At 38.4% G+C, this 11,928-nt stretch overlaps 2 protein-coding genes and 1 long non-coding RNA gene across 4 annotated transcripts; 1 reads left to right on the forward strand and 2 right to left on the reverse strand.

The window, feature by feature from the left end:
- Positions 1-206: 206 nt before the first annotated feature.
- On the forward strand, positions 207-1,895 carry LOC148765978 (uncharacterized). Of its 2 annotated transcripts, XR_016029344.1 has the most exons (4): positions 540-673; positions 763-805; positions 1,310-1,412; positions 1,672-1,895. It is a non-coding gene; the product is annotated as an uncharacterized LOC148765978 (long non-coding RNA). The 2 variants fall into 2 exon arrangements; XR_016029345.1 differs by lacking the exons at positions 540-673; positions 763-805 and adding an exon at positions 207-459.
- A 2,289-nt stretch (positions 1,896-4,184) lies between these two features.
- On the reverse strand, positions 4,185-5,805 carry LOC105967399 (protochlorophyllide reductase). Its single transcript, XM_012991998.2, has 2 exons — positions 5,593-5,805; positions 4,185-5,462 (listed from the first exon to the last, which is right to left on the reverse strand). The coding sequence occupies exons 1-2, from the start codon at positions 5,647-5,649 to the stop codon at positions 4,320-4,322; spliced, it is 1,200 nt and encodes a 399-aa protein (XP_012847452.2). The 5' UTR covers positions 5,650-5,805; the 3' UTR covers positions 4,185-4,319.
- Positions 5,806-6,281: 476 nt separating this feature from the next.
- Positions 6,282-11,478, reverse strand: LOC105968168 (uncharacterized). The gene is made up of 7 exons (XM_012992795.2): positions 9,302-11,478; positions 8,496-8,586; positions 7,923-8,080; positions 7,740-7,791; positions 7,568-7,650; positions 7,403-7,496; positions 6,282-7,195 (listed from the first exon to the last, which is right to left on the reverse strand). The coding sequence occupies exons 1-7, from the start codon at positions 10,913-10,915 to the stop codon at positions 6,585-6,587; spliced, it is 2,703 nt and encodes a 900-aa protein (XP_012848249.2). The 5' UTR covers positions 10,916-11,478; the 3' UTR covers positions 6,282-6,584.
- Between the last annotated feature and the right edge of the window lie 450 nt (positions 11,479-11,928).

Here is an 11,928-nt window from a genome sequence, read left to right on the forward strand (position 1 = left end):
TACTAAAAAATAAAACTATATTATTTTTTTCTTATGTTTATATTTTGTTTCGTGAAAATATATAAAAAAAAATTAAAATATCACACCCACAATAAAAGAAATTGATAACATACAATTATCAAATTAAGTTTTAATTATACTCCATATTCTAATAACAATTGATTAACCCCCAAGGCCCACTAATGGGGTTGAGGCCCACTAGTCCCACTACATAACTCAAAGAACATCGGGCATTACAAAACAACACAGTACTCCCACACACTCACACATTCGCGCTACAATTAGGGCTTGGGGGTGGGTTTTGCAATTCGATTTTCTCAACTCTAACATTAGATTTTCAGGATTTTGTGGTGGCGTAATTGATTTCTACTACCAGGCAACAACACATCCTCAACGGCGTAATCGATTTTTGTTGTTTCTTAGGCAACAACACGTCGGCGACGGCGAACCATCGTCATAGTAAGATCTGCTATACCTTTTTATGTTTATTGGGTGATTCGTTTATAGGTACCTCTTTTTTTTTTTTTTTAAATTTCCGATTGATGTTTGAACTAATGTTGTTTGTGGGATATTTTAGTTGGAGGCATCTACAAATCAGTAATTGAATTACAGGGTACCAATGTGCAGTTTACCGTCAGAGATCTTTTGTCGTGTTTTTCACATTAAGCTACAGGTATAGCTTCTATGTTTTATACATTTCAGTTCAGAGAATGATAATATATTTTTTGATTGACAAAAGTCATTCAACTACTGAAAATTTAGGTATTCTATTGAGTAGTTGGGCGAAGCGGAAGTATTTTATAAGGTAAATGTTTCATCTTTAATACTCCGTAGACAATCTTTGCTCCTTGAAAGGGATTTTGTTTAAGTGTATCAACCAATAAGCTTGTTTATTGTTCTCTAATTAACTATTTGATCAGAATGTCATTATGCTATGTTCTTTATTTATATGTAGTACTAACGACTCATCCTACTCGGTCCATTTTTTTAAGTCTTTGCTGAAGAACACTGTCGTTTATTCCCTTTATTTTGATCAATGATGAATGATTTGATTAAGGTGTACATTTTTAAACGATGGACGATTTTTGTACGTAATTATAACTAGATGATGTCAAATAAAATATGTTAGATGTTATAATTATTTGGACCTTGAGGCCCGATGCATTTAAATTGCTGCAAAGAAGCTCTGCACCTTCTGTTTCTTTTCCCTCTACACACGTGTACATTAAAATACTTATAGTACAAGTTTTTTTTATCGTTGTTGTTTTAATTTTATATGGAATTATTTGATTTTTTTTTTTCGTTGCAGGATATTCAAAACGAAAACTAGTACATAGAAGCTACTGGAACTGGTATATGTATGCGACTCAAGATTCAATCATCTCAAAAACCATGGAAATGGTTGCTTGAGGGTAAGATTGAATAATTTTACTTCTAGAATCAAGAGAACAATACGACACAATCCTTGTACACAAGCACAACACCATCTCAATCGATTCCTTAAGTGATTATGTAATAGATTTCTCTATGTATGTCCTGGTTATGTTCGTATGATGCAGTAAATTACTTTTATTTTGAACTTTTCAGTAGAAGTAATTTTCTTTTGGTGATTTGTTTCATGATAATTAAGTTGGACTTGGTTTAATTTTAATCTCCTCCTTTTTGTGTTAGATATTCAGACGCAGTTCAGATTATTCATAGAGTGATGCAGATGTGGGACTATTGTTCGGCATGGACCATATGCTACCCCGATACGAGATGAAATTGTCAAATTTGAAAGATAGTCAAAATTCAACTGTTGAGTGATCAAGGTATGTGATGGATAGAAAGGTAGAATATGATTTCACGGCCTGCGGATGTTGGAAGCAAAAGAGTTGGGCGAAAAAGATGGCAGCGACTGAAAAAAGATGGAACATAAATGATTGTAGAACACAAAAGAGAACAATGTTTTGTAATAAGATATTAATTGTGGCTTGTCATTCGTAGTACAGTTTTAGCTGTTTTAGCTGCAGATATAGAAATATTGTAAAAGAAATGATATTTTGTTTTAAGATCATTGACACTTCGTGGTATTTTGTTGTTTCTGCGTTACATTTTTTTTTTGGTTTGAATGAAATTTTAAAAATATTTGGAATACAATGTCTAAAATATATTATACGAAAAAAAATATTAATATAATTGTCATTTTAATATTATTTGTGGAATTGTGACGAAAACTTCTGACGTGTTTGTGACAGCTTGACTGATATTGTGACTAAAAATTTGTGACAAATGTATGTGACAGATTCTTTGTGACAGTATATATGACGGATGAATGATGACAGATTAATGACGAGGATAAATTGTTTGTGACAGAGTCCGTCACAAAATATGAGGGCGTTGACCAGCATATTTGTGACACGATAATTTTTCGTTGTGACTGAATTTTTCGTCACATTATTGTGACGGATTGAAATTATCTGTCACCAAATAATTTAGTGACGAGGCCTTTTCTTACGGAACCATTCAGTCACACATCCGTCACAAAACACCATTTGTGACAGATTTTCATCAATTTAGTGTCAAAATTGGCTGTCACAAAAGCCCATTTTTTTGGTAGTGTGTTCAATTAGGGCGTACGAAAGGGATTATAATTTTACATTGCGACGTTTCTATAAATCATCGCTTGAAGCAAATTTTATATGAATAAAATAGTCAGATAAATGCGACGTTAATCAAATTAGTCGCACGAATAGAATCATAATTGCGACGTTAGTGCAATAATCGTCGCAGTAAAAAGTTTAATGAAATAAAATTGCCGCTTTTATTGCGACATTTATTTCGATTTCATCTTTTTTGTCGCAACGAAATTCAAAATAAATTAATTGGAAAACTATTGCGACTAAAAAACACAGAAACCTCTCAATATTTCTGAAATCTGCGACGTTTTCCTATATTTGTCGCAAATGTTATTAATTAAAATTTGTTTGGATTATATTTTTCCCATTGCGACGAATGAAAAAATTTACGTCGCATATTTGCGACTTATGTATAATAAACGTCGCAAGTTTTTCAGGGAAATTTAGTGGACAATTTTGCGATGATTATTGCGACGTAACGGAAAATCGTCGCAATAATTACTCAAAATTTTTAAATGTAAAATTAATTTATACATCATTGCGACGATTATACATAAAAACGTCGCAATTTGAGCGACGATACATTTTTCGTCGCAAAAAAAAAGTCGCCTGAAATGAAATTTGGCCTAGTGTATATATATATATATATATATATATATATATATATATATATATATATATATATATATATATATATATATATATATATATATATATATATATATACACACACGATCTCTCCCTTGCTTTCCCGCTACCTCCACCAGCTTTATACGACGCCCAAAAAACTACGGCAATGTTTGGAAGCGTTTTGGATCTTATTTTGCTTTCATTTTGAGGAAATATGTCTTGGGGGAATAATTTGAGAATGAAAATAATGTTTGTTTGTATTTTGGAAGGAGACAAAATACACTGTAGCAGTCAAATCATGTTTAAAGGTGTTAGAAAAAAGTATTTTTGAAGAAAAAAATTAAAAGATGAAGTGATTTTTATTTGTTTTTTAGTGAATACATTTTTTACTGTAGCACTCAAATCATTTTACTGTAGCAGTCACATGATGTCTGAAGGAGAGAGAAACTTTTGAAATTGTTTTGAGAAAATGATTTGAAAAGTGTAATAAATCCCATTTTGTTTTTGGGAAAGAACGAAAACAAAACAAAAATGTCCAAACACTACAAATCACATGCTCTCTCTGGTGGCCCGAAAGCTGACATTGCAATAACAGAAAGCATGCGCACTGCATGTGCCAATGCATGTGCTTATCACGTGGTTCATTAACTCCGTAATGTGATTAGAGTTATCCAGAAGATGTGATCACTTGCTAACAATATTTTATTTAGGTCACATTTATTAGTAAGTGTTATTAATATATTGTTTACATTATAATATTAATGATACCCTTTGGTATATGAAATATTTGAGTTGATTAGATATGCATCATCTTTATGCTGCATGGCATGTTGAAGCTTAAAGAAAACGTTAATTTGTTTTCGATGTTTGTGTAGCAGCAGTCATAATTTATAAAATTAAATTTTAATTAATTAAGAAACAACAAACGCTCCAAACAAAAAAAAAAACTGTTGATTAATTAACTACCGAAAAAGTTAAATAAATGTGGATCGAGTGGTTTTATTACTGATAATGAAGATAAATTTTACAGGTGCTCTTCTCTCTCATCTCTCTCTCTCTCTCTCTCTAAAATCAGGCGGCTTCGGACAAACCGACGAGTTTCTCACTGATCTCCCACACTTTACGCGCCTTATCGGCATTACTGGCCTCTTTCGACAACTGGTTCTCAAACGACGCCGAATCTTTATTCCAGCTCCAATACACACCGGACTTCGTCAAACTCGGGTCACTCACCACCTGCGCGAGTCTCTCTCCGGATTCCTCCTCCGTCACAAACCCCTTCGTAACGAACTTCTGGAACACCGGAAAAAGTAGCCTGAACAACGGAATATGCTCTCTGAAGAGCCCGGTAGTCGCTATGCAGCCAGGGTACAGCGAGGCGAACGTGATCCCCGTCTCCTCGTGGTACCTCCGGTGGAACTCCTGCATCGTCAGCATGTTGCACACTTTGCTGTCCTTGTACGCCTTCGCCCCGTCGAACCCTCCGCCGTCGATCATGGTGGAGCTCAGCCCGTTCAGCCCGCCCTGGAGCCCGCGCATGTCTCCCAGGCTCGCCTTCGGGGGCACATTTCCTGCCAGGGTGTTCGTGTTTCCGGTGATGGAGCCGACGATTATGAGTCGCTTGGACGGGTAGTCGGATTGTTTCATTTCGTCGAGGAGGAGCCTGGAGAGGAGGAAGTGGCCTAGGTGGTTGGTGCCGACGCTCAGCTCGAAGCCGTCTGCGGTGAACGACGGCTCCCTGGCGGTCGGCTGGTAGACGGCGGCGTTGCACACGAGGACGTCGAGCGGGCGGCCGGAGCGCTTGAAGCCGTCCGCGAACTGGCGGACGCTGTCGAGGGAGGAGAGGTCTAGGTGCATGATGGTGTAGTTCTCCTTTGACATGCCGGCGGCTTTGGCGGCTTTCTCCGCCTTGAGAAAGTCCCTGCACGCCATTACGACGTGCCATTTCCCGGTTTCCGAGAGGGATTTGGCCGTCGCTAGCCCCAGACCGGAGGAGGCTCCGGTGATTATTACGGTGCCTTTTCTTAGGGTTTTCTTACCTTGGACCGTCGAAGGGGTGAATGTCGGGGCGGTGGTTGCCGCCGCCGACGCCACCGCCTGAACCCTAATCGAAGCCGACTTTCTTGAATTGAATAATCCTCTCTTCATGTCAGCCTTGACATGATCTACTAGTGGAAATCCAAACAGGCTCGACTCCTTCAACGATGATTTTCCCTACAAAAAAATAACAATTTAATTTTTATAATACGAAAGCCGAATATTATTATTACTCGAATAATAATAAATTAAATTAATTTATATAAAAAATATATATAAGTTCATGAAATGAAGCATATAGGCTGACCTCTTTGTGAAGGGAGAATGAAGAAGGGACAAATGCAGCAGCAGTTTGTAGAGCCATTATTTATTAATGAAGTTGAATTTCCTTTTATTAAACTTTGGAAATAAATCTAAGTAAAGAAGTTGGTACTATTGATGGTGTGTGAACTCAAGTATATATAGTACAAGAATGTTGCAAGATTTTGGACAATGAAAAATTAAAAATATTAATAATAAATATTTGGATATGAAAATGAAATGAAGCAAGGATAAGATAATATTATTTGGAATTACATGCCACCTGGACAGTGAATACCAATCAGAATTTGTGGTTGAGATTTCCTCTGACTTTTATTTTTTTTATTAATTATTATTTTGTAGTATATGTCTGCAAACAGTTATGGGGTGAATGAAATAAGGTATGGAGAAAAAAAAATCATAGGATGGATAATTGGATAATATTTATTCTTACAGCAGCAGCAGTCTGCAAATTGCAGGGACCTAGTTTTCACTTCTTTGCCACAAATCAAGATTTGGTAATTTATTCATTTATTATTAACTGTTTTTTTTTTCAGCTTCATTGTATAACTATAAGATATAGTCTGCATTCTTTATGCTATTCAAAACACTTCAAAATAGATGAATATTCACCATCAGTAGTATTTCCGATTTTCGATTTCCGATTTCGCGTATACAAAAGTAAAAACAAGGGCAAAGATAAAAATTGAATGAATTGATATAGTATTTTTGCTTACATTTATGATACTCGTAACTCTACAATTGCCGATTACACAAAATAAAATCGGTTTCTAACCCCAATAGTATAACATCTTCTTTCACCCCCCGCCCCCGCCCTACCCTCCCCAGCTGAGGACTCCTCGACTGAGGCAATGGTACAAGATCGAGAAAAAAAAAAAAAAAAAGAACTCGCGAATGTTACAATCTCACAGAATATCTATACAGATTTTGCTGACTTAGGGGGGCAGAGTTCTTTAGGCACTTAACTGTAATAACAGCCTACATTCGAACGGGTAAACCGAAATTCTGGAACGTTCTGATTTCACCTCTAAGTCCGGCAGTAACTATAACCATACCCCACGCAGATTTATTCTGATAAACCCCGTTTGTAAAGTCAACACTTACGCGTGGACTACTCCGATTCTTCTTGCCGGCAGCCAGTAGAGCCTTCTCCTCAGGCCAACTCCCCGATATCCTATCGAACAGATAGCCGTTTGTGACATTAGACAGCGTTCCGTTGAGCGGGCTGTTGCTGCTTCCGGAAGCTACTGGAGAGTTCTCGCCGCCCCCGCCGTTGGTTGCTTCTTCGACGGGGGTGGTGGGGTGGTTGGCGGTGGAGAGGTCGTCCTGGTTATCGAAATGACCGTTTTGCCCTTGGGGGGCGCCGCCCCCCCATGTCTCGGACAAGCCTGGCCATGGGATTGCAACGGAGACATCTTGACTGTGGAAGAACTCGTAGGATCTTGTGACGGTGACGCCTTTGCTTCTGTTTGGGCGGGACCCGCCTTCGTGCCGCCAAACGTATACGTATGAGTCCTCGCTGGCGGAAACTACGTATTTGCCATTGGAGGTTAGGGAGGCTGAGATTTGGCTGTTTGTGTTACGGAACCCTGTTGAAGATTCATCATTAAAGCTTAAACAAAGAAACAATAGAAATATGATTTAATTTTCTTATATTTTCTCGCAATTATGTCTGCAATAACTAAAAGGTAATTAGAGAATTTTAAACAACCACAAAACCACCACCTTTAAGAATTTAAAGACACAATTAAATTCTAAATAAAGAGAATAAAAAAAAATCGCGTGCATCTCCATACCTTTGAACTTGTGAGCAAGATCAACACCATCAACGACTCGGACACGGGAATCTGCAGATGTGACGAGCACTTCTGATGTACTTCCAGGTGCAAACTATTGAATAAAAATATATTAGTAACTTCAAGAATCGACTTTTGTTTCTCAAAGATAACAAAATGGTGTACCTGGAAACCAGTGATTTTCTTGAGATGGGATTTCTTCTTCTTATTCTGCAGATTGATCTGGCTTTTCTGCTGCAATTTATTATCTGCGTGACATGAAATATATACATAATTAATTATTTACTCACAATAGAAATTTATCATTCTCAAAATCGCAATCGTATTCGTATCATACCTGATGTGTTGTATAGGCGACAGCTGCCTTTGTATGAACCAACCAATGCCCCCTACCAAATTTTACAAACATATCTTTGAGAACAAGCTAAAAATATGCGTAATTAAAACGGATTTTTTCCCAATCATAATGCAAAATAATATCAAATAAATTAATTCCAGCCTCGTATAATCCAAGCCTAACCTGCCCATCTGGTGTGTAGCAGGCTGCAGTGACCATTTCATGCAAATCATTCCAGTCGACAACTTGGTGGTCGGGAATGCTCCATATTCGCACCTTTGCATCTAAAGAACCACTGATGAAGTAGTTATCATCGACGGGATTAAACTGGATGCATGTCACTGTTTCACAGAAATCAAGAAAATTTATCAATAATTAAATTGTATAACTGCATCCAAAGATTGCTGAAAATTAGTATTTGATCAAATTAAGATTGAGACAAGCACATTAAGGCAAGAAACTCTCGAACACTGTATAGAAACTTTATTCCGTATCCCATAATTTGATCCACACTAGTTTTCTTTATTATCAACCGATTAAAACCCACAAAGCTAATCTAATTATATCCCACCAGAACTATGGCAACCAGAATTCCGATTTTACCCTCACCGTTTCAATAAAATCATTTCTTACAGCAGATCGATACAGTAGATTTCCAGTAACACGGTGGACCAATTCATTGGCGGTAGGGTTATTTATATTATATAACCCGGCACTCATAATATTAAAAGAGTGGAAAAGATTGGTGGGAATTACCATAGTCACTATGTGAAAAGATCTTTAAACAAGTCCTGCTACACAAGTCCCATAGCCGCACTGTTTTGTCCATTGAAGATGAGAGCAGTTGCTGGAGAGAAGAGAGAACTGTAAGGAAATTTTGAACTGCTTAAAATTTAACTGAAACCGACAAAATTTGGAATATGAAACATAAATAGAACTTAGCTACTATGCCAATGTATGTTGTATACAACGTGCTTAATGTTTCGATGTCCTGACATATTGACAATTCAATAGCTCAACTAATCAACACGACACTGAAGATTGAAAATTGAAATATGGTTACCAATTTAAACGTAAGAACATTTCTCTTATTCACGCCCGAAATTAAATAACCCTCACAAATAGTTTATACGATAAAAGAAAACTAACAGCTTTGTGATGTATACGAGAATTGTTTAACTTTACTAATCCTGTTCGGTGACTGCTTCTAATTCAAACAAATGACCATAATAATTCAAGGGCGAGTCTTCCGAATCACAAGCAAAACATTTTTAAGACTCATTCTTATTCTTTTTGAATACTTTACTTTAGGTCAACTCCTAAATTTCTTTGTACAGAAGAACCCAAATTCCATTAGCAAACCTATTACCCACAATTCATATTTTCTCAACCAGAATTCTTTGGTGGGAAAAAAATTTCGGCAACTGACTTTGAATTGAATGAAAACAGCTAAAATGCAAATCCAACATGCAATTGGTACCTTACCCAAATCATCAATGTACATCAAAACACCATGGTGGTGAAAAAGCAAAGAGAATTATTTAAAAAAAATGTCAACTGACCGAAGATTTCGACCAGGAGAGGTCCAGCACATCATCCAAATGCCCTCGAAATGAACAAAATGGCTTTTCCGAAAGGCCAAACACAGTCTCCGGCACCATTATTTGTTCTAAACTCACAGACTTTCGACTTATAGATGACCTCCCTCTTCTCTTCTTCTCCGAAAGAACATCTAAATTCGGCGACATAGAAGAAGGCTCAGGCGATCCATTCGCTAAAGACAGAAAATTCAAATTCCCATCTTCCAATTTATCGAAAAACAGATCTCCCTTCCTCTCTGTTTCCACAACCTGCCACACATGAATCACGCAATCCTCTCCAGCGCTAGCCAGATATTTACCGTCCAAACTAAACTTAATCGCCCAAATCGAACCATTATGGGCCTGTATCTCCTGGTTCTTGAAAACAGCTGTAAGCTCTCTAACGGATTTCGCATACTGCTTCACACGAATTCTTTCCGGCCCATGAAAGGAAATATCCTGGCTGTCATCTGTGGCTGAGCTGGATCTCCTCCCGCCCCTCTCAGACGATGTATCCCTTTCATCACTGCTCCGTTTCTCCTTCAGTCCAGTAACCGAACTCGCCACGTTTTTTATACTCTTCAGCCAACTGCCCCTCTTTTTCAATTTAAATCCATTCCCACAGCTTCCATCACCGTTCGAATCCAAACCATCCTTGTTCCCATCTTCAACATTCTGCCTCCTCATCAATTCTTGAACAATCGGCGAAGTGCCGACGCACATCTCCGTCGAAAACTCCTCCATCGTAAGCTGCCGCCCTGTTCCCACTTCCTTAATTTTTTCCCACATCCCATCCTCCCTCAACTCGTTCACCACAAACTCCTTCCCATTATCCAAATTCTTTATCATACACACGGCGTTAACATCTTCCGCCCCGTTACAATGCGAACCCTCGTCCAGCAAATTACCGAGGCTCCCATTACGGTCGCGATCCAATCTAATCGACCCCTTTGGTGGCTTATTTGGGGAAAGATTACTCGTCACCGGAGATTCACTGCCGCTTCTTGATCTGTCCATACCGTAACAGATTCGATGGTTGCTCCGGTTATTATTATCATTATTATTTACATCTACACCGATTCCATCAATTACCATATCATTCGGTTGAACTTCGGAACTCGTGCGGGAATTGCTGCAGTCCCCATCCGACCTCGATCGTACGATCCCAGATGCTCTACCGTCACAATTACTAACATTATAACAATTAACGTAATCACAAGTATCACTAATGAATTTCGAAGAAGACTCGTTACTGTGGGGTGCCTCACCGAGGGGGTTCAATTGATGGGGGCTGCGGCGGCGGAGGAGGGAGGGGTCGCGGGTGAGGCCCATCTGGCGGAGGAGGTGGAGGCGGCGCTCCTCCACCGACGAGGGGTGAGAGATCCAGACGCTGTAGTTGTGGGAGACGCCAATGGGGAATTTAAGAACCGGGTCATGGTAATCGGGGCTGTAGATACGGGTCGGATCGTAGTCTTCGTCGGTGTCGGAGGTGGGCGGGGAGCAGGAGCAGGAAGTGTTGGCGGAGGAAAGGAGCCGGTCAAGTGAGTCGTGGTAGTACTCCTCGTCGTCTTCTTCTCCTTCCCGGGGTTTGCTCATCGCTTACCATATTCCATCCGACCCGGTTTCGCAATGCCCGATTCGTATCGCATTCGGGCCGGACCTTCGGGCCCGAAAACCAACCAATTCAATGCCACCACCTCCACCTCCTCCTCCTTTACTCTTCTTCCTCACTGTGCAGCGCTCGACTGTATATGTTGTACGTATACGAAGAGAGAGAAAGATGTATGGGTTTAGAGAGAGAGAGTGTGTGTGTGTGTGTGATTGCTGCGTGGGGATACGGAGAGATCGGACAATATTGGGAGGAGGGGTTTTAACTTTGGGGAACTCAGATCCGATGATGAATTTAGTGAGAGAGAAATGGAGAGAGAGAGAGAGAAGAGAGAGAGATGCAGAGAGAGAGAGAGGAGGGATGGAAACGGTGTCGTGTAGTGGCGTGTTGGGAAGCTTTTGTTTGGTTGTGAGCGTACGTGACGAGAGAGTTTAGTTCCCCTGATAGGGGTGAAAATTGAAGAAATAAATAATTAATGGGGTTAGATTTGGATATTAATTTTAAGGGGAATTAAATCATAAATAATTAAAATAAAAAACAGACATGTGGTGGGTATTGGAGAAAGGTGGCTTATAGTTATTACTATGATATTTCCATAATAATTGATGGAGGTTTGGTTCTTCAATAATCCGTTGGTTTTTAATTAATTATTAATTATTAATTTATTATTGATTATTATTTTTTGTGATTCATCTAGCTCCATTGTTTGTACAATTGTTTGTTTGCTTTTGATATTTCATTTTTTTTTTCAATCCAGAAAATAAATTCATCTAAACCAAAATATTTTTAGACGAATTACCCAGATAAAATCTGCACCAAATTCCAACAAATATCTCCACTTCTTTTTTATTTTCTTTGCATAAAACCTTATTACATCCAATTCATAAAATAAATGTACGAATGGATGGATTTGCTTTTATAAGAAAAAATTATTTTAGAAACAAAATAAAATTACATGAATAAGTTATCATTGGGGTGAAGAAAATTTGCAAATTGATTT

The sequence above is a fragment of the Erythranthe guttata genome, chromosome 13, assembly GCF_056151865.1.
Source record: "Erythranthe guttata isolate IM_541 chromosome 13, IM_541, whole genome shotgun sequence".
NCBI classification, from domain to species: Eukaryota; Viridiplantae; Streptophyta; class Magnoliopsida; order Lamiales; family Phrymaceae; genus Erythranthe; species Erythranthe guttata.